The following is a 26,198-nucleotide window of genomic DNA, read 5'->3' on the forward strand; positions in this document are numbered from 1 at the left end:
GATACAGTCCTGCCACCTGTTGGTGCAGGAAGTTGCAATTGCTGTGGATTGGAGAAGAAGGTTTGATGAATTGTGCCAAATTCGAATATTTAACATAACTACCTTATTTAAGGAGAAAAAAAATAGGAGGCACTACTTATTGACTGACCTTTGTATTTTACCATGAAGGCCTGCTGCACAAAGTCTCCTCTTAACAGTTGTGGTACAGATGTGTCTGCTGCTAGAACTCTGTCTGGCATTAACCTGGTCTCTAATCTGAACTGCTGTTAACCTGCAATTTCTGAGGCTGGTGACTTGGATAAACTTATCCTCAGAAGCAGAGGTGACTCTTGGTCTTCCTTTCCTGGGGCGGTCCTCATGTGAGCCAGTTTCTTTGTAACGCTTGATGGTTTTTGCAACTGCACTTGGGGACACTTTCAAAGTTTTGGACTGACTGACCTTCATTTCTTAAAGTAATGATGGCCACTCGTTTTTCTTTACTTAGCTGCTTTTTTCTTGCCATAATACAAATTCTAACAGTCTATTCAGTAGGACTATCAGCTGTGTATCCACCAGACTCCTGCACAACACAACTGATGGTCCCAACCCCATTTATAAGGCAAGAAATCCCACTTATTAAACCTGATGGGGCACACCTGTGAAGTGAAACCATTTCTGGTGACTACCTCTTGAAGCTCATCAAGAGAATGCCAAGACTGTGCAAAGCAGTCATCAAAGCAAAAGGTGGCTACTTTGAAGAACCTAGAATATAAGACATATTTTCAGTTGTTTCACACTTTTTTGTTAAGTATATAATTCCACATGTGTTAATTCATAGTTTTGATGCCTTCAGTGTGAATGTACAATTTTCATGGTCATGAAAATACAGAAAAATCTTTAAATGAGAAGGTGTGTCCAAACTGTTGGTCTGTACTGTATAAGGGTTAAAAGTTGACCAGAGATTTCTCATTTTTACAACAAAATTTGCAAAACCATTTTTTTAGGGACCAAATCACATTTGAAGTGACTTTGAGGGGTCTTTATAACAGAAAATACCCCAAAATGACACCATTCTAAAAATGGCACCCCTAAAGGTGCTCAAAACCACATTCAAGAAGTTTACTAACCCGTCACGTGCATCACAGGAATTTTTGAAATGGGGAACAAACAAATGAACATTTAACTTTTTTCACAAAAATGTTACTTTAGACCCCAATTTTTTTTAGTTTTGCAGGGGTAACAGGAAAAAATGGACCCCAAAATTTGTTGTGCAAATTCTCCTGAGCACGCAGATACCCAATACATGGGGAAAAAACACTGTTTGGGCGCACGGCAGGGCTCAGAAGGGAAGGAGCGCCATTTGACTTTTTGATTGTAAAATTTTCATGATTAATTAGCGGATGCCATGTTGCGTTTGGAGAGCCCCTGATGTGCCTAAACAGTGGAAAACCCCCACAAGTGACACCATTTTGGAAACTAGACCCCTCAGGGAACTTATCTAGATGTGTGGTGAGAACCTTGAACCCCAAGGTGCTTCACAGAAGTTTAGAACATTGAGCCGTAAAAATAAAATTTTCACATTTTTCCCACAAAAATGTTTTTCAGCCCCCAATTTTGCATTTTCATAAGGGCAACAGGAGAAATTGCACCATGCAGTTTGTTGTGCAATTTCTCCTGAGTAAGCAGATACACCATATGTGGGGGAAAACCACTGTTTGGGCACACGGCAGGGTTCGGAAGGGAAGGAGTGCCATTTGACTCTTTGATTGTAAAATTTGCTTGAATAATTAGCGGACGCCATGTTGCGTTTGGAGAGCCCCTGATGTGCCTAAACAGTGGAAAAACCCCACAAGTGACACCATTTTGGAAATTAGACCCCTCATGGAACTTATCTAGATGTGTGGTGAGCACCCTGAACCCCTAAAAGCTTTTCAGAAGTTTATAACATGGAGCCGTGAAAATAAAAAAATCTAACTTTTTCCACAAAAATGATGTTTTAGCCCCAATTTTTTTATTTTCACAAGGGTAAGAGGAGAAAATGGACCCCAAAAACTGTTGTGCAATTTCTCCTGAGTACGCCAATACCCCATATGTGGGGACAATACAGTGTTAGGGCGCACGGCAGAGTTCAGAAGGGAAGGAGCATTGTGTGACTTTTTGAATGCAAAATTGGCTGGAATTGAGATGATTGCCATGTTGCGTTTCGAGAGCCCCTGATGTGCCTACATAGTGGAAACCCCCCACAAGTGACCCCATTTTGGAAACTACACCCCTCAAGGATTTTATCAAGGGGTATAGTGAACATTTTGAACCCAGAGGTACGATACAGAATTTGATAACATTAGGTCATTATATTGAATAAGTTGTCATTAGTCTTGAGAGCAAGTGCTCGCTACTTGAGTTTGCATCAGATACACGGGTATGCACCATGTATCGCGTGTGCTCGAGTGAAATGCTCGAGTCCCCGCTCGCATGTTTCATGGTTATTAGACACCCAAAAAAAAACATGCGGGGATCACTCGTGCATGGCAGGCAATCCCCACAAGGCCACGAAACATATGGGGCAGAGACTCTAGCATGTCACTTGAGCACCCGTGATACTCAGTGCATACCTGAACACCCGATGCAAACTCAAGTAGCGAGCACTTGCGCTCAACACTAGTCGCCATATCGTCATCTTTTTTTTTTTTACTTTTGAAAAAAATCCCTAGCCCAACCCTAACCGTAGCCAAACCCTAACCCTAACCCTAGAGTTTATTTTTTACGCCGTTCCTTGTGCGGTATAAGTGATTAGACGACTTTATTCTTCGGGTCGGTGCGATTACTGCGATACCAGAATCATATCGGGTTTTTATGATTGACAGCTGTCACATACTAAAAGACGCATTTTTTTGCAAAATCTAGTTTTTGCATCGCCATATTTTGAGAGCTATAATTTTTCCATATTTTGGCCGACAGAGTCATGTCATGGCTTGTTTTTTGCGGGATGACTTGACGTTTTTATTGGTGCCATTTTCAGGCACTTGACATTTTTTGATCTCTTTCTATTCCGATTTTTGGGAGGCAGAATAAACAAAATCCAGCAATTCCAGAATTGTTTTTATGGGGGTTTTTTTATGCTGTTCCGCGTGTGGTAAAATTGATAAGGCAGCGTTATTCTTCGGGTCAGTGCGTTTACAGCGGTGCCACATTTATATCGTTTTTCTATGTTTTGCCGCTTTTACACAATAAAAGCTATTTTATAGAAAAAAATATTTTTTTGCATCGCCTTATTCTGAGAGTTGCTACTTTTTTATTGATGATGGAGCTGTATGGCGGCTTGTTTTTTGCGGGACAAGATGACGTTTTCAGCGGTACCATTTTAATTATATTTGTCTTTTTGATCACTTTCACTTTTTTTATTCTGATCGCCTGTATAGCATAGGGATGGAGCACCATCCCTGTGCTATACAGGCTGTCAGTGCTGCAGATGCAGAAGATATTTTGGTCATGCAGTGCGCATGACCAAAATATCTTCCTGCTTTCTGGTGACCCGGATGTTGTCATGACGACATCGGGTCGTCATGGCAACAACCGGGAAGCCGCGGCAGACAGCATTGGAGACCAGGAGAGGAGGTGAGCATTGGGATCACTTTCCCTTGCCCCGCAATGCTGCGATCAACTTCGATTGCAGCATTGAGGAAGTTAATGTGCCAGGAGCAGGGCGGGACCACTCCCTGCACATACTGTAGCACCGGGTGTCAGCTGCGAAAATCAGCTGACACCCGGCGGCGATAACCCCGCACCACTTGTGTGCGGGCGCGATCGCAATATGGCCTAATAATACGTCATTGGTCCAATCGGCCCAGGTCACCATAACGTACTATTAGGTCATACGTCAGAAAGGGGTTAACACTGCAGCCGAAAATTGGAAACTGATTACCAATCTATCTAAATAGGCTGTCAATCACCCAAAGCACGAGCAAAACATTCATTCCTTGTGTGAAATTAATTTTAAGCTTACTAAAAGAGAGTCTGTCACCCCAAAATGACAATTAGACTGCATAAAGATTTACATAGGGGACGTAGCCCCTATTAAAATAATGCAAGGCATATACAGTTTAGCGTAATATTTGCTGAAAAAGGGATATTTAATATGCAAATGAAGACACTTCTGTGCATCCTTGGTGTGGCCTAAGCCTTGGTGCACTGTTATGACCTAACATTTGAAAATCAAAGGGAACCTCTAACGAGAATCTATAAACCCTCTGCTACAGCATACTACAATGCTGTATGTACGGAAAGTATTCAGACACCTTTAAATATTTCACTCTGTTTCATTGCAGCCATTTGGTAAATTCTAAAAAGTTAATTTTTTTCTCATTAAAGCACACTCAGCACCCCATCTTGACTGAAAAAAAACAGAAATGTAGAAATTTTTGCAAATTTATTAAAAATGAAAAACTAAAATATCACATGGTCATAAGTATTCAGACCCTTTGCTCAGTATTGAGTAGAAGCACCCTTTTGAGCTAGTACGGCCATGAGTCTTCTTGGGAATGATGCAACAAGTTTTTCACACCTGGATTTGGGGATCCTCTGCCATTCTTCCTTGCAGATCCTCTCCAGTTCCGTCAGGTTGGATGGTGAACGTTGGTAGACAGCCATTTTCTGGTCTCTCCAGAGATGCTCAATTGGGTTTAGGTCAGGGCTCTGATTCGTAAAAATGAAAAAGTGTTTTTTTTTTCACTTTTTCATTTTTACGAATACATTTGTGAAGCACCTGGGGGTTCCAAGTGCTCACTATGCATCTAGATAGGTGCCTTGGGGGGTCTAGTTTCCAAAATGGGGTCACTTGTGGGGGAGCTCCAATGTTTGGGCACACAGGGGCTCTCCAAATGCAACATGGTCTTGGCATGGGAAGAGAGAAGTATGCATGAGCTCAATGGGGACACAGTTTTGATGATGTAGGGCGCGTCATCCACATGCAGCAGCGAAGGATGACAGTGATCATAAGAAGGAGGCATTGGATCAAGTCCAGACACGCCCAGCAGACCGGACCGTGTCGTCTGTGGATATAATAAAACCTATTTTTTGTGCCATGCATAGGAGATTGGGGACATGCAGACAGCATACCAGAATGCTGTAACAGAGGGCTTATAAGTGCTGACAGTACTTTATATGGGGAAAACCTGGTGACAGGTTCCCTTTAAGGCCAGTCCCTTGTCTTGATAGTGATCCCTTGTTAAGAGCGAGCACAGCCCAACATCAGTTCACACTAGAGGAGTACAGCAGCACACTCCAAGTGTTAGTGCGGGTGTGCACATAATGTGGCTGTGGGTGTGTTCTGACGCCTTGATCCTGTGTCTGCGGCTGCCACTTTGTGCACTTGGAAGTAGTGAGCAAGTGACTTCAGTGAGGAGGGGACAACGCATTGTGATGTGCTGTCTGCGTACTTCAATGCGCTTTCTCCTCATTGAGTCGGCAGCCAAAAGCGGGCAGCAACCAGGCGTCAGAACGTGACTGCAGTTTCATGGTGTGCGCGTTCACACTGACAGTCTGTGCTCCTCTAGTGTCAGGGCACAAGCACAGAAATGCACAGCACTTACTCTTACCGAAGGACCTCTGACAATTATAACAAGGGAATGGCTTTAAAATGCAAATAGGAGGGTGTAACGACGCACCAAGGCATAGGCCAAGGGTGCACAGAAGCTCATCTGCATATAAAAGATAAAATATTACAGTTAAGTTAGAACTGCCTGAGCTATGTCCCCTATATAATTGTGTGTGCATAATAATTGGCATTTTGGGGGTGAAAGACTCTTTTATATATCATCGTGCTCAGCAACACATTGTCCTGTGTACACACGTGCTGCTGAGAATAATGCTTTTCTATGTGCACAGGACAATCATGTTAACGATCGTTCTGTGCGTATCAAAGTGAAGCCACATCATGTTCTCCATACCGTGCTCCCCCCTCCACCTCATGTTCTCCATACCGTGCTCCCCCCCATGTTGTCCATAACTCCCATCCATGTTCTCCATATCGTGCTCCCCACCTATGTTCTCCATCGAGTTTTCTCCACCCCACCCCTTCTATGTTCTCCATAGCTTCCTCCCCCCCTCTTGTTCTCCATACTGAAGTGCCCCTCCCCCACCAGGCTGCATCTTCGGCTCTGTGAGCACTTACCTGCTCCAGGCCCAGGCTTGTCCTCCGCGGCACTCTGCATTCATCCGACTGCAGCATGATGAGGTCTCCTCATCGCGCTGCCGTGATGTCAGCAGCCTGAGTATGCCAGGTCAGGGAGCTGAATCGAGCTCCTCTAACCCCGGAAGTGCCGAAGGATCACTTGTATTAATGTATTAAAGACGCAAATACAAATTAATGCAACGCACATCCTCCCTCTTCCAGAAAGGTTTACTTAGAGTCTGGAGGAGGTGGGGAGATTTAAAAAAAAAATGTTCATTTTTTTTTTATTTTTTTTTTATTTCGAACATAGTGCCGCCCTCTGCAGCCCACCGCTCTAGGCACCGGACCTTGGTGGCAAATACAGGCCTGCATACAGACCTACATCTAATTAAAGTCAAATTAAATACTTTAAATATTGACCTCTACCCTGTCAGCAGCAGAGTTGTGGTTTTATTTTTACAACTAATGACATGCAATAGTTCTTGTGGGCATCAGTATTAGGCCACGTTCCCATGTTCAGTATTTGGTCAGTATTTTATCTCAGTATATGTAAGCCAAAACCAGGAGAGGAACATCAGAAGGAAAAGTATAATAGAAACACGTCACCACTTCTGTATTTATCACCCACTCCTGGTTTTGGCTTACACATACCGATGTAAAAAAAACTCACCAAATACTCAACGTGTAAAAGTGGCCTAAGGCTTAAGAGCTATGTGAAATTCTTTTCAGACGGTAGTATTTACAGGATTATAAATGATTATGAACAGGCAGAAAATTAAGCAAATATTGCTCTTACAACTATATGTAATGTGCATTTTCTTCTCACTGGAGCCAGTCACATTACACATACACGCTTACCTATTGTAGCAGAAAAAATAACGATTCCTAAAACATTCATTTCTGTATTTGTCCCAGGCAATGTTTTGTATTTCACTTCAGGAGATGGAGTAATTTCTAGAATCAAAGGTTGATGAATCAATGGATTTTTATCATCAGGTGCAAAGTAGAGGAAATTTATTGGCTTTCCATCCGCTTGTCGACTATGACTTTTAACAATTGGAACCAGCACCGTTCTGTACTGAAGCAAAGACATAAAATGCAAAAATGTCAATATATTATAATACTTTTTTTTATATATTTATTTTCTACTGCTTATATAGATTCAACATATTTGCAGTGATTTCCATCATTCACATTACAGTAGTTTTCATCCTTGATAGAGATCCTGAAGACAAACACAGGCACGCCAAATTACCTAACCAAAACAACATTTGACTTAAATGGGTTGTCCACCACAAGCTGTGGTACCCTGTCTAAAATAAAAAAAAAACACTTATACTCAACTCCCGCACTAGCAGACCCCATCGATTTCATTACAGAATATGCAGACACTTGCATAATGTTGTTATGCCACATAAGAGATGTAGCCTATTAGTAACCACAGTGCTTGCGTAACAAAATAATGACAAGCAAGCGCCTGCAGACATGCCCACATTTCTGGAATGGTATTGCAGTACACAGTATATTCTAAATCAGTGATGTCAAACTCAAATACACAGAGGGCCAAAATAAAAAACTTGGACAAAGTCACGGGCCAACTTTGATATTTATTAAAGGAAACCTGTCAGCAGGATTTTGCCAAGTATACTACAGGCATTGTCAGGCTGGTGCTGTTAAATAGTGTTGAGCCACCCCCGTAGTGTTCGGGTTCGGTTCGGTTCGTCGAACACCGGGATGTTCGAGGAACTGTTCGTCGAACTGTTCGTCGAACACCTTAGAACACCGTCGAACACCGTTAAAACCAATGGCAGGCAAACAAAAACACATAGAAACACATAGAAAACACCTGCAAAGGTGTCCAAAAGCTGACAAACTGCTCAGAAGACACTCTCTTTAAAAAAGCCGGCCGGCAATTCAGCAGCGGCATACACCGGTACCCGACAATTTAGACAAGAAGGAATAGAGCATCACACATAGATTAGATAGATAGAAACATGTCAGTCACACATATAAGAAGCACAGTGACAGTGTTGGTTACTGCACTTGTCATTTAGTGTAAAGGATTTATTAAAAAAAATATTAGTGTTTTCATGCACCGTCTCTTTAAAAAAGCCGGCCGGCAATTCAGCATCGGTACCCGACAATTTAGAACAGAAAGAATAGAGCTTCATACATAGATTAGATAGATAGAAACATGTCAGTCACATATATATGAAGTACAGTGATAGTGTTGATTACTGTACTTGTCATTTAGTGTTAAAATAAAGGATTTATTAAAATAAAAATTGGCGTGGGATCCCCCATAATTTTAGGCTCTACCGGAGGTTAAGCAGACGGCTGGGGCAGATGTTTGAAGTCTGGGAAGGGGGTAATACCCACGGAGCTTCCCAGGCTACTAATATCAGCCCCCAGCTGAATACCTAGCCTTTACTAGCTATTAAAATGGGGGACCCCCCCCAAAAAATGACGTGGGGTCCCCCCTATTTTAATAGCTAGCAAAGGCTAGGCAGACAGCTGGGGGCTGATATTAATAGCTCAGGAAGGGTGCCATGAATATTGGCCCCCTCCCAGGCTAGAAACACCAGCCGTCAGCCGCCCCAGAAATGGCGCATCCATAGGATGCGCCAATTCTGGCACTTAGCCTCGCTCTTCCCACTGCCCTGTAGCGGTGGCAGTGGGGTAATAGGGCTGGGGTTGATGTCAGCTTATAATGCCAGCTGACATCAAGCCCAGGTTAGTAATGGAGAGGCGTCTATAAGACACCCCCATTACTAACCCCATAGTCAAAGTTAAAAAAAACACAAACACCCAGAATAAAGTCCTTTAATTGAAATAAAGACACAATTCTTTATTGTTCTAAATTAAACTATACTTACCATCACGCCCATTCCAGCTGAAGCCAACGATCTCCTGTAATAAAAATAAAATAATAAACCAACATCATCCTTACCTTTCCATGGTTCCCAGGACAGCTCCAGCTCTGCTACATCGAGATGACTGGCTGGACCGAAGCAGAACTCTGCCATCCAGCCTGTCATCCCGCAGACACTGAGAAGCGCAGGCATGCTTGCGCTCCTCAGTGTCTCGCTGTGACGGCATCCAGATGAGCCGAGGTCATGTCCAATGAACTCGGCTCACCTCATGCACGTCACTTACAGCGTGGGAGAATTCTCACGCTGAAGCGCTGAGTGCAGGAGAATTTTCCCACGCTGTCAGTGAGGTGCATGAGGTGAGCTGAGTTCATTGGACATGAGCTCACCTCATGCACGTCACTGACAGCGTGGGAGAATTCTCCTGCACTCAGCACTTCAGCGTGAGAATTTTCCCACGCTGTCAGTGACGTGCATGAGGTGAGCCGAGTTCATTGGACATGAACTCGGCTCATCTGGATGCCGTCACAGCGAGACACTGAGGAGCGCAAGCATGCCTGCTCTTCTCAGTGTCTGCGGCATGACAGGCTGGATGGCAGCGTTCTGCTGCGGTCCAGCCTGTCATCTTGATATAGCAGAGCTGAAGCTGTCGTGGGAACCATGGAAAGGTAAGGATGAGGTTGGTTTATTATTTTTCTTTTATTGCAGGAGATCGTTGGCTTCAGCTGGAATGGGCGTGATGGTAAGTATGGTTTAATTTAGAACAATAAAGAATTGTGTGTTTATTTCAATTAAAGGACTTTATTCTGGGTGTTTGTGTTTTTTTTAAATACTTTACTAGAAATTCATGGTGGTCATGTCTAATACTGGCGTGACCCCATGAATTTTGGGCTTGGGGCCAGCTGATAATACCAAGCTGGCCCTAACCCCTTTATTACCCAGTGAGCCACCGCACCAGGGCCCTGGATGAGTTGGGTACAGCGCCAGAAGATGGCGCTTCTATGAACGCGCCATTTTCCGGGGTGGCTGCGGACTGCAATTTGCAGCGGGGAGGGGCCCAGAAAGCTTGGGCCTCCCTGCGCTGCAGATTCCAGCCCCCAGCTGCCTAGTTGTACCTGGCTGGACACAAAAATAGGGCGAAGCCCCACATATTTTTTTTTTAATTATTTCATGAAATTCATGAAATAATTAAGAAAAAAAGGCCTTCCCTATATTGTTGTGTCCGGCCAGGTACAAATAGTCAGCTGGTGGTTGGGGGCAGCCCGTTCCTGCCTGCTGTACCTGGCTGGACATAAATATAGTGCGAAGCCCCACTTCAATTTTTTTTAATTATTTCATGAAATTCATGAAATAATTAAGAAAAAAAGGCCTTCCCTATATTGTTGTGTCCGGCCAGGTACAAATAGGCAGCTGGTGGTTGGGGGCAGCCCGTTCCTGCCTGCTGTACCTGGCTGGACACAAATATAGTGCGAAGCCCCACTTCAATTTTTTTAAATTATTTCAGGAAATTCATGAAATAATTAAAAAAAAATTGACGTGGGGCTTCGCACTATATTTGTGTCCAGTCAGGTGCAGCAGGCTGGAACGGGCTTCCCCCAACCACCAGCTGCCTATTTGTACCTGGCCGGACACAACAATATAGGGAAGCCCTTTTTTTCTTAATTATTTCATGAAATAATTTAAAGAAAATTGACGTGGGGCTTCGCCCTGTTTTTGTGTCCAGCCAGGTACAACTAGGCAGCTGGGGGCTGGAATCCGCAGCGCAGGGAGGCCCAAGCTTTCTGGGCCACCCCCGCTGCAAATTGCAGTCCGCAGCCACCCCGGAAAATGGCGCGTTCATAGAAGCGCCATCTTCTGGCGCTGTACCCAACTCATCCAGGGCCCTGATGCGGTGGCTCACTGGGTAATAAAGGGGTTAGGGCCAGCTTGGCATTATCAGCTGGCCCTAAGCCCGAAATTCATGGGGTCACGCCAATATTAGACATGACCACCATGAATTTCTAGTAAAGTATTTAAAAAAAACACAACACCCAGAAAAAAGTCCTTTAATTGAAATAAATACACAATTCTTTATTGTTCTAAATTAAACCATACTTACCGTCACGCCCATTCCAGCTGAAGCCAACGATCTCCTGAAATAAAAGAAAAATAATAAAGCAACATCATCCTTACCTTTCCATGGTTCCCATGACAGCTTCAGCTCTGCTACATCGAGATGACAGGCTGGACCGCAGCAGAACGCTGCCATCCAGCCTGTCATCCCGCAGACACTGAGAAGCGCAGGCATGCTTGCGCTCCACAGTGTCTCTCTGTGAGGGCATCCAGATGAGCCGAGTTAATGTCCAATGAACTCGGCTCACCTCATGCACGTCACTGACAGCGTGGGAAAATTCTCCTGCACTCAGCGCTCCAGCGTGGGAGAATTCTCACACTAAAGCGCTGAGTGCAGGAGAATTCTCCCACGCTGTCAGTGACGTGCAGGAGGTGAGCTGAGTTCATTGGACATGAGCTCACCTTATGCACGTCACTGACAGCGTGGGAAAATTCTCCTGCACTCAGGCTTCAGCATGGGAGAATTCTCACGCTGAAGCGCTGAGTGCAGGAGAATTCTCCCACGCTGTCAGTGACGTGCAGGAGGTGAGCTGAGTTCATTGGACATGAGCTCACCTTATGCACGTCACTGACAGCGTGGGAGAATTCTCCTGCACTCAGCGCTTCAGCGTGAGAATTTTCCCACGCTGTCAGTGACGTGCATGAGATGAGCCGAGTTCATTGGACATGAACTCGGCTCATCTGGATGCCGTCACAGAGAGACGCTGAGGAGCGCAAGCAAGCCTGCGCTTCTCAGTGTCTGCGGGATGACAGGCTGGATGGCAGCTTTCTGCTGCGGTCCAGCCTGTCATCTCGATGTAGCAGAGCTGAAGCTGTCGTGGGAACCATGGGAAGGTAAGGATTATGTTGCTTTATTATTTTTCTTTTATTGCAGGGGATCGTTGGCTTCAGCTGGAATGGGCGTAATCGTAAGTATGGTTTAATTTAGAACAATAAAGAATTGTGTCTTTATTTCAATTAAATGACTTTATTCTGGGTGTTTGTGTTTTTTTTTAACTTTGACTATGGGGTTAGTAATGGGGGTGTCTTATAGACGCCTCTCCATTACTAACCTGGGCTTGATGTCAGCTGGCATTATAAGCTGACATCAACCCCAGCCCTATTACCCCACTGCCACCGCTACAGGGCAGTGGGAAGAGCGAGGCTAAGTGCCAGAATTGGCGCATCCTATGGATGTGCCATTTCTGGGGTGGCTGACGGCTGGTGTTTCTAGCCTGGGAGGGGGCCAATATTCATGGCACCCTTCCTGGGCTATTAATATCAGCCCCCAGCTGTCTGCCTAGCCTTTGCTAGCTATTAAAATAGGTGGGACCCCACGTCATTTTTTTGGGGGGTCCCCCATTTTAATAGCTAGTAAAGGCTAGGCATTCAGCTGGGGGCTGATATTAGTAGCCTGGGAAGCTCCGTGGGTATTACCCCTTCCCAGGCTTCAAACATCTGCCCCAGCCGTCTGCTTAACCTCCGCTAGAGACTAAAATTATGGGGGATCCCACGCCAATTTTTTTTTAAATAAATCCTTTATTTTAACACTAAATGACAAGTACAGTAATCAACACTGTCACTGTACTTCTTATATATGTGACTGACATGTTTCTATCTATCTAATCTATGTGTGAAGCTCTATTCTTTCGGTTCTAAATTGTCGGGTACCGGTGTACGCCGCTGCTGAATTGCCGCTTTTCATGTTTCACTGTGAGCACTGTTCCCATCGATTTGGGCAATCACTCTAATGCCACAACCACCATGGCTGTGGCATTACAGTGAGTGGCAGACAATCCCTGCATGATTGGTGCTCTAAATAGCGCCAGACATGCAGGACACGCTTTTGGTGCACGAACAGTTATCGAACATAACCTCGAACAGCCGAATTTTTTGCAAATCGTTCGGGTTCGTCGAACAACTCGAACACCGCCCAAAACAGCTCGAATTTGAGATTGGCGAACAGTTCTAGTCGAACACCGCTCATCTCTACTGTTAAACTGATTAACATGATACCAGTGGTGAAGAATCCATCTTGTGGTTCTTGTATAATCAGTGTTTGCAGTTTTGAGTTAATTATATGCTCGTGCTCTGGGGCAGGACTGTAGGCAGGGTCTTTCCAAGATGCTCCAGGCCAGATCATCAAGAAAAGACCTGCCCACATGCCCACCCTGAAGCACAAGTATGTTCCTCATCATAGAGACAGAGAGAGAGCCACAGAGAGACACAGACAGGTCTCTCTACCTAGCTCTGTGTCTGTCTCTCTCTATGATGAGGAATATGCTTGTGCTTTGGGGTGGGCATGTTGGTAGGTCTTTTCTTGATGATCTGGCCTAGAGTACCAAGGAAAGACCTACAGTCCCACCTCGGAGAATGAGCATCTCATTAACTCAAAACTGCAAACACTAATTGCACAAGAACCACAAGACAGATTTTGTCACCTCAGGCATCATTTTAACAAGTGTAACAGCGCCAACCTAACAATGCCTGTAGTTTACTTAGAAAAATCCTGATGTTCCCTTTAAAAAAATATGTGTGCAATTGAGGAAGCTTTTCCTTATCATCGAATGTAATGATGAACCTTTTCATATGGAAATAAACTTAAAGTGTACTTTGTTCGTGGATAACCCTTTTAATTAATAGATCTTAAGAGTCAGATCACATGACCAGCGCATTTCCTATCGGGCAGGGGCGTACATAGAAATCATAGGGGCAGCACGGTGGCTCAGTGGTTAGCACTGCAACCTTGCTGCGCTGGGGTCCTGGGTTCAAATCACCAAGGACAACATCTGCAAGGAGTTTGTAAGTTTTCCTCATGTTTCCGTGGGTTTCCTCCCACACTCCAAAGACTGATTGGGAATCTAGATTGTTAGCCCCAATGGGGACAGTGCCGATAATGTCTGTAAGTTGTCTAAATTGTAAAGCGCTGCAGAATATGTTGGTGCTATATAAATAAAAAGATTATCATTATTATCATAGGGCCTCATAACAGAAGTTCTACTTGGGCGCTTCTCTCCCCCACCCCACCCCCAACCCTTAATATTCAGTAGGGTCACAGAAGTGCATATTTCACAACTTTGCAGCCCTTACAAATAAAATATCCTCGTATTTAAATACCTAGATTGCCCTTTCATTGCCCCATAAAGTATCATGCCCACAAAAGTGCCCTCTAAACACTGTATGATACCCCCACAGTGAATTCCTCCACAATACTCTCCACACGCATGATATAATTGCCCTACCCTACTATACCCCCATTAATGTAAGGTGAACCCAACACAGTACGATGCCCCATCTGTGATCCCCACAAAGCCCACTACACAATATAATGGGCCCCTGTCATGGCTCGATTCTGGGGCTCCGTCCGGTGACCTCTGGCTGGACCACAGTCTGTGTTGTCTCTGTCTAACTGCTGATAATGCTCTTGCCTTTCTTTTGCTTCTGAGCAGGTGTTTTCACTTATTCGTTTTTTTTTATCCTATCGTATCTTGGGAGGGGCTATTTATACTCCTGGCGCCACATGCAGTCTTTGCTGGCTATATTCCAAGTTAAATGTGTATTTGAAGTCCCAGGTCCCCAGTCAAGGATTATGTTGCTGAAATGTTCTCTATTGCTTCTCCTGCAATTTGTTTGCGTGTTCCCCCTTAGGAGCACTCTTCCAATTTTGTTACATTTAGGGTCTGTGGGTTTCCATGTATACTGAAGGTGTTTTTGGGTTCCTTTTTTTTGTTTTGTTCCATCTGTCATGCATGACTATGTAAACATGTCCGTAGCCCTCTGTCTCACCCTCTGTCTGTGTGCACTTCATTCTGTTGCGGTTGTTTTGGGTTACACTTTGTGTATAGTTAAGGGTGCAGTTAAGGACACTCAGTCACCTGATGTTGAGTGGAGGCGCCATTTAATTGATTTTAGGTCGCCAACCTCTGCGGTCAGGAAGGGACAAATCAGGGTCAACCAAGATGCCGATACAGTTTAAAGTGTGATACTGGGAGATGGGGGGGGGGATGGCTTCGCGGGGCAAATATAAATCACCCTGAAAGCCATATTTGGCATGTATTGTCTAAATGATGGTCTCCTATGAATCCCAGAGCTATTGGTTGCACTTCACAGGCATACCAAGATTACAGCCGTTTAGTCTGCAACAAGGTCACCCAGCTGATATGGTAACCCTAAAAATAAGTAAAGACTAGAAATGAGCGAACATGTTCTGCAAACGTTAGTTTTTTCAAATTTGGCACGAAAATTGCACATTCCGATTCGTGATCGGACCTCCTGCTCAAAATCGGCAGAATTCGACCAAAGTGCGGTAAATGATTGCATTTCCACTACTGTATTTTTTAGGACTTTGGCTAGGATAGTGATGCTGTATGATGAGCGGGGGGGGGGGGGCGTGTTTGATGAGGGGAGGAAGTGGAGAGAGGTCAGACTAGCGGTGGACTGTTAATCTTTTTCGGCAAGCCAATCAGGGCGTAGGAACCATCCACAACGTCCAGACACAAGGACTTGTGTCATTGGCTGCCGAAGTCACATGTCCCTCTCCATACAAAGAGCGGACATGTTGTTTTAGTGCCATTTTGTCAGTGTAACAGCGGAGAGAGGCTGCGCCTGCTGCTCTTCCTGGATACTGAGAGAATGAGATAGTTAGCTAGGCAGTTGCTTGTAAGTCAGATAGTTTAGATAGATAGGGTCCTGTGTGGCTGGCAAATCGACCATCCAGCAGATCAAATGTTTTGATATTAGTGTGGTCCAGACAGAGACACCAGGCCACATTTCAGCATGGACCTGCTACATAAAGCATACCACATCTGAGCTTGTAATTCTTTTGCACTGAGATTCAGCTGTATCTTGGGCTCCACAGTAAAAAAAATAATTTTTTTTCTGTTACTACCGTGCTACAGAAACTAGGCCACATTTCAGCTTTTAATTCTTTGGTGCTGATATTCTGCTCCATACAGGGGTTGACATTATAAAATCTAAATTTGTTGTGTTACTACCATGCTACAGAACCATGCCACATTTCAGATTTTAATTATTTTGTGCTAGTATTGTGTTCCAGCCAGGAGTCCAAATTTCAGAATCTAAATTGGTTGGGCTTATAGCGTGGTCACATTTCAGCATTGGGCAGGGTTTGGAGCAGTTTTTCTAGTTTAAACTTTGATCAGTAACAGGTGGATGAGTGACATGTGTAGGCCTGGTGCTCTGAGAGCTCTGCCAAATTCATGCAACACACATGAAGGAGACCAAACATTTGCAAGAATTATGGGCAGATACCACTAAAGTGTCATACTTTTTTTTTTTTTTCATTTATTTTACTCACTTATATAGCGCCATTAATTCCACAGCGCTTTACAAACATTATCAATTTCCCCAGAGTAGAAATAGTATAATGGGGCTCTGACACCTGTGACGAAGTCACTGGAGGGGAGATATGTTTCACTGAGGCAGTTAGCTTCAGTGATGTGAAACGTGGAAGTCTTCTCCTGCATAGTAGGTGCAGAGAGGGTTAATAAATCAGCCATTTAAAAGGGCATGTTTTATAGGTGAATGACCATAGTGCGGGCGGGGGGTCATTCATCATATCTCCACCCCAGGGTGTGGTCTGGGCTTTAAGTAGTCAGCCTTTTCACTCAGGGTTTTTTCAGTATCTGGAGGCCAGCTCCTGAAAGAGGAGCTTGTGTGGTCGTGCTAATCTGAATCGTGTGTTTTTTGCTAACCCTGAGTGGCCAGAACCCGGACGGTGCAAGGCCTTTGCTGGACATTTTCTTATTTTGTTTTGCCGTTATGCCAAATAGGCAGTGTTTATTTTTTATAAACTCTACATTGGTTTTTGCAGTTTAATAAACCAACAGAAACACAGTGTTCCGTGTCTACCTCCATGTGCAGCCGAGTGAGCAGATCTACCACTCACTCCATCCATTACAGATGAACCCACCAGATGGAGACCCAATTTGGAGTCTCCACATTTCGAAAAATTGTTAGTAACATCAGCAGCCATAGCAAAAATAGGCACAGAAGCCATGACAAAGGTGTCACAGACTGCATTTCTAAAATGTGCAGAATGGTGCAGAGGTCCTTCATCTGTGTCCACTCCGCAACTGTGATTTGCACCACGTTCGTACTGCATTGGCCCTGGCTATGCAAAAATCACATACTGCACCAGGACTCGTCATTGCTGCAACATGTGCAGAGTTGAATAACACCATATCGGCACATCGCATATCAACCGGTTAACCGGTAGGCCGAAAGATCTCTATAGTAATGCAAGTCAATGACCCGCAGGTTGCGAATGGCGTAAATGAGCACACAGCGACCGTGGTTTCTGCAGCAGCGCATCTACGCTGGGAAACTGGCGTAGAAATTGCTATACAACAAGGTTGAGGATGTGAGCCATGCATGGCACGCGTATGAGGTTGCCCCGGCGTGGGCCGCCACCAGGTTCGCACCGTTATCGCACACGGCCTTCCCTGGTTTCAGGTTCAGTGTAGACAGCCATTGCTCAAACTCGACCTGGATAGCTGTCCACAACTCTTGAGATGTGTGACTGCGATCTCCAAGGCATATTAATTTTAACACTGCCCTATTGTGGTGAGTAGGTGGAGGAGGCAGAGCAGTGGAGGAAGTGTTAGATACTGAGGTTTGTTCTGCAAGCCTTGGGGATTCCAAGACTTTGTGTCTAGTGACACGGTGTCTAGTGGTTTAGTTCTCCAACCCTAGCTGTTCAGTAGTTTAGTTCTCTAACCCCTGTTGTCTAGTAGTTTAGTTCTCCATCTTCTGGTGGGTAGTGGTTTAGTTCTCCATCCCCAAGCACCCTGCAAGCCTTGGGGATTTCAAGACTTGTGAAGCAGCCCATTCCCCGCTTGCCCTCACAGCCACCAGAGTCACCCAGTCAGCGAGATGTAACTCCCCTGGCCATGCTTGCTTGTCCAGGTGTCAGTGGTGAAATGCACCATTTCAGACAGATTTTTTTCAAGGAATGGGTGATGTTGTCTGCAACATGCTGGTGTAGCGCAGGAAGTAATGGCGACTGGGCAACTGGTACTGGGGGACTGTGATGGCCATCAGCTTTCAGAAAACGTCTGTATCCACCAGGCGGAAAGGCAGTATTTCCATGGCCAACAGATTGGAGATGGTGACGCTCAAGCTCTTTGCTTTGGCATGTGTAGGAGGAAACAATCTTTTACATGATCACAACTGCAGAACCAAGGGCTCGCTGTTGTGCCGAGAGAGGGTGGAGTAGAGTTAACACGACAAACTGCTGGACTGTGAGTGAGGTGCAGGCAGAGATGTTATGGTGGATTGAGAAAGATGTGGTGCGCTTGATGTCTGAGATCGGTCAAAAACAGCAGGCATGTCCATTCCCGTAACAGCTGATGGGCTCTCTCTCAGCCCGACTGTAGCAGGTAAACAAGTGGAGGTTCTGCATCTAGAGACCTTTGTGAGAACACTTGCCATGAAGGAGGAAGAAGCAGCAGCAGTTGATGGGGCGGCCGGTGGTTGGCGAGGCCCGATAGTCTGCATTTTAGAGCAGTGAGATTCCAAGTTGATCACGCATGTGCCAGTTCATGCATGTAGTAGTCAAATTATTTCAATTTTTGCCTCTACTCAGTCATTTTTAACAAAGTTGGCAGATAAAATGAGTTGTTGCATCTTTCGCGGTCTCCAAAAAGACACAGGCTAGGCAAACCTTGCCGCCCCTGCGAACTGCAGATCTGCGACTGCAGCTAGCCACAACTGTAACTGTGGATGCAGAGCCTGTCGTGATTGCATCACCCAGTGCCTGTGCGGGAAGCCGCAACGTAACCTCCTCATCTTCCTCCTCCTCCATCTCCTCTGCTGAGCTACAAACTCATTATCATCCGATCTGTTCCACCACTCCTTGCCCTGAGTCACCCGCCTCCTCTTCCTGCCCTGACAACACAGTACAGTCCGCGTGCGCCTCTGGTATCTGAGTCTGTTAATTATTAATTATGGATATTCATTTTTATTCTGAATTCTGTTCCCATACATTGCAGAAGCCTCATGCTAGGTTTTTAGCTGACATCACAGAGTGCTATTCTAAGCTCAGTGTAAGTTAGTGCCATATATGAAGAACAGATGATATGAGGGGCCTATATAACCCCTGTAAGACATAGGGAGGGGCTCTCTAAGACTTCACAGGACACTAGACGAAGAATCTACGCGTGGAGGTCAGCTGATGTAGGCCCAAGCACGTGTGCTCCATCCTGACTTGTGCTTGACAAGGCAAGGAAAGATGGACATTCATGAATCAATCACTTTGTAACTATTTAACCCATTTTATTTAACTACTGCAATTATTTATTTTAATGGACAATCCAAGAATAAACTGCTACATTTTTTATAAGAATATTGTGATATATTCTTTGAACAATCGCATCTGATAAGAAGTCCTCTATAAAAAAATATAAGTAAATAAGTATATTTTAACAGAGTCTCATCAGTTTAAACTCTATGCTGATGACACACAGGTCTACCTCTCTGGAGCTGATATCATCTCCTTACTAACCAGAATCCCACAATGTCTGTCCACCATTTCATTTTTCTTCTCTGCTAGATTTCTAAAACTTAACATGGATAAAACTGAATTCATCATCTTTCTACTGTCTCATTCAACTCCCCTAACTGACCTATCAATCAAAGTCAATAGCTGCCCACTCTCCCCAGTCCCATAAGCTTGGCCATGATCTCTCCTTCAAACCTGAGATCCAAGCCATTTACACTTTGGCCAACTCCAAAATATCTTCCAGATCTGAACATTCCTCAGCCATGAATCTGCAAAAACACTACTTCACACCTTCATCATATTCTGCCATGACTACTGCAACCTCCTGCTCTGTGGCCTCCTTTCTAACACTCTCGCGCCCCTTCAATCTATACTAAACTCTGCTGCCCGATTATTCTCTAGCCTCTCCCCTCTGACAATCCCTGCACTGGCTCCCCATTGCAAAGAAACTCCAGTTGAAAACCCTAACTTAGGCATACAAAGCCATCAAAACCTGTCTCCTCCATACATCTGTGACCTAGTCTCCTGGTACTTACCTGCATGCAACCTCTGATCCTCACAAGATCGCCTTCTCTACTCCCCTCTTCCCACAATCGCATACAAGATTTGCCCCATGCATCTTGCCTAATCTGAAACTCTCTACCCCAACATATCAGAGTCTCACCTACCATGGAAACCTTCAAAAGAAACCTGAAGACTTACCTCTTCCGACAAGCCTACAACCTGCAGTAATCCTTGCTCCACCACATCGCTGCACGAACAACTGTAAGCTCACCTACTGTATCCTCACCCATCCCTTGTAGATTGTTTGAGAGCCTTCATGGGTAGGGTTCGCTCTCCTCCCATACCAGTCGGTGATGTTTTTGTTCAAGATTATTGTACTTGTTGTTTGCTATGTATAGCATGTAAAGCGCCATGGAATAAATGGCGCTAGAATAATAAATAATAATATTTGTACTGTGGGTCAATTGATGTCACTTTTTTTTTTCTTAATGTCTGCCCCTAACTTGAGCTGTTTTGGCAGCTTTTGGGCCCCTTAAAGGTGTTGTGTATGTGTTTGGCTTTGCCTCCCATTGAATGCAATGAGATTCGGATATGTTCGAACATAGAAAAATTTGTCAAGCACAACCGAATCGGACATTGAAAGGTTCGCTCATCTCTACTAAAGACACTAGTGCCCAAGGGGATAAGTACTGCTGAAATCTGCTGACAGAAAACTGGGTCCTATGTGGCAAACCCGTGGAGAAAGTGATGCTATAAAAACTGGATACTGCAGCAAAAGAAAAAAAAAAGTCCGCTCAACTAGAGCACCATGAGGAATGAAAGTGAGACACGATTTAATCTCTCATTATAATTAAACAAATATGACAATATTCCATGTTAGCAAAACTAAATATCCACTAATATATACAGTTAGGTCCATCTATATTTGGACAGAGACAACATTTTTCTAATTTTGGTTCTAGACATTACCACAATGAATTTTAAACAAAACAATTCAGATGCAGTTGAAGTTCAGACTTTCAGCTTTCATTTGAGGGTATCCACATTAAAATTGGATGAAGGGTTTAGGAGTTTCAGCTCCTTAACATGTGCCACCCTGTTTTTAAAGGGACCAAAAGTAATTGGACAATTGACTCCAAGGCTATTTCATGGACAGGTGTGGGCAATCCCTTTGTTATGTCATTCTCAATTAAGCAGATAAAAGGCCTGGAGTTGATTTGCGGTGTGGTGTTGCATTTGGAAGGTTTTGCTGTGAAGTAAACATGCGGTCAAAGGAGCTCTCCATGCAGGTGAAACAAGCCATCCTTAAGCTGCAAAAATAGAAAAAACCCATCCGAGAAATTGCTACAATATTAGGAGTGGCAAAATCTACAGTTTGGTACATCCTGAGAAAGAAAGAAAGCACTGGTGAACTCATCAATGCAAAAAGACCTGGGCGCCCACGGAAGACAACAGTGGTGGATGATGGCAGAATAATCTCCATGGTGAAGAGAAACCCCTTCATAACAGCCAACCAAGTGAACAACACTCTCCAGGAGGTAGGCGTATCAATATCCAAATCTACCATAAAGAGAAAACTGTATGAAAGTAAATACAGAGGGTTCACTGCACGGTGCAAGCCACTCATAAGCATCAAGAATAAAATGGCTAGACTGGACTTTGCTAAAAAACATCTTAAAAAGCCAGCACAGTTCTGGAAGAACATTCTTTGGACAGATGAAACCAAGATCAACCTCTACCAGAATGATGGAAAGAGAAAAGTATGGCGAAGGCGTGGTACAGCTCATGATCCAAAGCATACCACATCATCTGTAAAACACGGCGGAGGCAGTGTGATGGCTTGGGCATGCATGTCTGCCAGTGGCACTGGGTCAATAGTGTTTATTGATGATGTGACACAGGACAGAAGCAGCCAAATGAATTCTGATGTATTCAGAGCCATACTGTGTGCTCAGATCCAGCCAAATGCAGCCAAACTGATTGGTCGTCGATTCATACTACAGATGGACAATGACCCAAAACATAAAGCCAAAGCAACATAGGAGTTTATTAAAGCAAAGAAGTGGAATATTCTTGAATGGCCAAGTCAGTTACCTGATCTCAACCCAATTGAGCATGCATTTCACTTGTTAAAGACTAAACTTCAGACAGAAAGGCCCACAAACAAACAGCAACTGAAAACCACCATAGTGAAGGCCTGACAGAGCATCAAAAAGGAGGAAACACAGCGTCTGGCTATTTCCATGAGTTCAAGACTTCAGGCAGTCATTGCCAACAAAGGGTTTTCAACCAAGTACTAGAAATGAACATTTTATTTACAATTATTTAATCTGTCCAATTACATTTGGTCCCTTTAAAAACAGGGTGGCACATGTTAAGGAGCTGAAACTCCTAAACCCTTCATCCAATTTTAATGTGGACACCCTCAAATGAAAGGTAAAAGTCTGAACTTCAACTGCATCTGAATTGTTTTGTTTAAAATTCATTGTGGTAATGTCTAGAACCAAAATTAGAAAAATGTTGTCTCTGTCCAAATATATATGGACCTAACTGTACATACAGTACAGACCAAAAGTTTGGACACACCTTCTCATTTAAAGATTTTTCTGTATTTTCATGACTATGAAAATTGTACATTCACACTGAAGGCATCAAAACTATGAATTAACACATGTGGAATTATATACTTAACAAAAAAGTGTGAAACAACTGAAAATATGTCTTATATTCTAGGTTCTTCAAAGTAGCCACCTTTTGCTTTTATGACTGCTTTGCACACTCTTGGCATTCTCTTGATGAGCTTCAAGAGGTAGTCACCGGAAATGGTCTTCCAACAATCTTGAAGGAGTTCCCAGAGATGCTTAGCACTTGTTGGCCCTTTTGCCTTCACTCTGCGGTCCAGCTCTCCCCAAACCATCTCGATTGGGTTCAGGTCTGGTGACTGTGGAGGCCAGTTCATCTGGCGTAGCACCCCATCACTCTCCTTCTTGGTCAAATAATAGCCCTTACACAGCCTGGAGGTGTGTTTGGAGTCATTGTACTGTTGAAAAATAAATGATGGTCCAACTAAACGCAAAACGGATGGAATAGCATGCCGCTGCAAGATGCTGTTGTAGCCATGCTGGTTCAGTATGCCTTCAATTTTGAATAAATCCCCAACAGTGTCACCAGCAAAGCACCCCCGCACCATCACACCTCCTCCTCCATGCTTCACAGTGGGATCCAGGGATGTAGAGTCTATCCGTTCACCTTTTCTGCATCGCACAAAGACACAGTGGTTGGAACCAAAGATCTCAAATTTGGACTCATCAGACCAAAGCACAGATTTACACTGGTCTAATGTCCATTCCTTGTGTTCTTTAGCCCAAACAAGTCTCTTCTGCTTGTTGCCTGTCCTTAGCAGTAGTTTCCTAGCAGCTATTTTACCATGAAGGCCTGCTGCACAAAATCCCCTCTTAACAGTTGTTCAAGAGATGTGTCTGCTGCTAGAACTCTGTGTGGCATTGACCTGGTCTCTAATCTGAAGCTGTTAACCTGCGATTTCTGAGGCTGGTGACTCAGATAAACTTATCCTCAGAAGCAGAGGTGACTCTTGGTCTTCCTTTCCTGGGGCGGTCCTCATGTGAGCCAGTTTCTTTGTAGTGCTTGATGGTTTTTGCAACTGCACTTGGGGACACTTTCAAAGTTTTCCCAATTTTTCGCACTGACTGAACTTCATTTCTTAAAGTAATGATGGCCACTCGTTTTTCTTTACTTAGCTGCTTTTTTCTTGCCATAATACAAATTCTAACAGTCTATTCAGTAGGACTATCAGCTGTGTATCCACCTGACTTCTGCACAGCACATCTGATGGTCCCAACCCCATTTATAAGGCAAGAAATCCCACTTATTAAACCTGACAGGGCACACCTGTGAAGTGAAAACCATTTCCGGTGACTACCTCTTGAAGCTCATCAAGAGAATGGCAAGAGTGTGCAAAGCAGTCATCAAAGCAAAAGGTGGCTACTTTGAAGAACCTAGAATATAAGACATATTTTCAGTTGTTTCACACTTTTTTGTTAAGTATATAATTCCACATGTGTTAATTCATAGTTTTGATGCCTTCAGTGTGAATGTACAATTTTCAAAGTCATGAAAATACAGAATAATCTTTAAATTAGAAGGTGTGTCCAAACTTTTGGTCTGTACTGTATATATTATTTACATCTTCACACATAACCCTTCATTCTTGCGTTGTCAGTAGTTTCTTTGGCATTGGGGATATATATATATATATATATATATGTATATATATATATATATATATAATACTTACATACACAGGGTGGTCCAAAAGTGGGTGGACAGAAAATAATAACATTTATTTTGATTCATATATAAAATTATATTTACTAACCACAAGCATAACATTGACAATTAAATTTTATTCTGAACAATAATACAAAAGCCCTTAACCGGTTCCCAACCGCCCACTGTAGATAAACGTCGGCGCTACCTGGGCTCTGTGCAGCGCCGACATTTAAAAACGGTGGGTGGTCTCGCAGCGCTCAGGACCCCTAGGGTCCTGCAAGCGCTGCAATCCGGCGAAGAGCGTTAGCTCTGACAGGGGACATCATCGGGACCTGATTGGATCAGGTCCCAATGATGTTAACCCTTTGCTATGTTCTATATGCCGCGATCTATAGTGATCGCGGCATATAGAAGATAGACAGAGGAGAGGGGGTCGTCTTACTTACCTCTCCGACGACCCCTGATACCTTCCAGGACCTGGCGTTGCTATAGCAGCTGGAGGTCACATGACCGCTTCCAGATCTGCCATATATGGTGTCCTGCCTGGCTCAGCCTGCAGCTGAAGCCTGGCAGGAGACTCTGACTGTGAAACAGTCAGCGAAGATTTCATGTAATGTAATACATGTCTATTACATTACATGAGATCAGTGATCAGAAAAATAAAAATTAATGTCCCATACAGGGACTAAGTAAAAATGTAAAAAAAAAGTAAAAAAAAATGTTTTTAAACTGTTAAAAAAAAATCACAAAATAAATAAAAATAAATAAATAAAATATTAAACCAATAAATCCGTATATTTATGCAAAACCAAAAAAAGTACACATATTTGGTATCGCCGCATCCGATACAACCCGATCTATAAAACTGTCACAGTAATTAACTCCTTCGGTGCGCACCGTAATAAAAATAAATAAAAAACGGAGCAAAAAAATATGCTTTTTCATCATATCGCCAAACAAAAAGTGGAAAAAAATGCGATAAAAAGCAAAATGGAAATAAAAATGGTACCGCTGAAAACGTCATCTTGTTCCGCAAAAAACAAGCCGCCATACAGCTCCATCAGCCGAAAAATAAAAAAGTTATAGTGCTCAGAATAAAGCAATGGAAAAAAAATATTTTTTCTATAAAATTGTTTTATTGTGTAAAAGCGCCAAAACATAAAAAAATATACAGTAAGTGTAGTATCACTGTAAACGTACTGACCCGAAGAATAACGTTGCCTGATCACTTTTACCACACGCAGAACGGCATAATAAAAACCCTCAAAAAACAATTCCTGAATTGTTGGTTTTTGTTAATTTTACCTCCCAAAAAAACGGAATAGAAAGCGATCAAAAAATGTCACGTACCCAAAAATGATACCAATAAAAATGTCAACTCGTCCCGCAAAAAACAAGCCATCACATGACTCTGTCGGCCGAAATATGGAAAAATTATAGCTCTCAAAATATGGCAATGCAAAAACTAGATTTTGCAAAAAAAAGCGTCTCTTAGTGTGTGACAGCTGTCAGTCATTAAAACCCGATATAAATCTGGTATCTCTGTAATCGCACCGACCAGAAGAATAAAGTAATCTAATCAGTTATGTCACACGAGGAACGGCGTAAAAAATAAATAAAACCAATTCTTTACCTGCTACTGATTTGTTTATTATGTCTCCCAAAGATCGCAGTAAGGCTCTGCTCACATTTATCCTGTGCTCTGCGCTGAGCACTTACACCAGAGTTTCCGTGTAAATCTCTGAAATACGTGATTCAGCCGGAACCCATGACG

The 26,198-nt window shown here is 43.6% G+C and overlaps 1 protein-coding gene and 1 long non-coding RNA gene across 2 annotated transcripts in view; one reads left to right on the plus strand and one right to left on the minus strand.

Moving 5' to 3' along the window:
- The window catches only part of LOC141166626 (excitatory amino acid transporter 5-like), a 926,734-nt gene that overhangs the window by 455,958 nt on the left and 444,578 nt on the right, over positions 1 to 26,198 (minus strand). The window contains exon 5 of the mRNA XM_073653531.1: positions 7,007 to 7,226. Coding sequence (XP_073509632.1) covers positions 7,007 to 7,226 — 220 coding nt within the window. The remainder of the gene's footprint in view (positions 1 to 7,006; positions 7,227 to 26,198) is intronic.
- Positions 1 to 26,198, plus strand: part of LOC141166687 (uncharacterized) — a 149,939-nt gene that overhangs the window by 2,080 nt on the left and 121,661 nt on the right. The gene's annotated exons all lie outside the window — the stretch shown is intronic.

The sequence above is a fragment of the Phyllobates terribilis genome, unplaced genomic scaffold, assembly GCF_046119375.1.
Source record: "Phyllobates terribilis strain yellow unplaced genomic scaffold, ASM4611937v1 Scaffold_1__5_contigs__length_1240528914, whole genome shotgun sequence".
NCBI lineage: Eukaryota > Metazoa > Chordata > Amphibia > Anura > Dendrobatidae > Phyllobates > Phyllobates terribilis.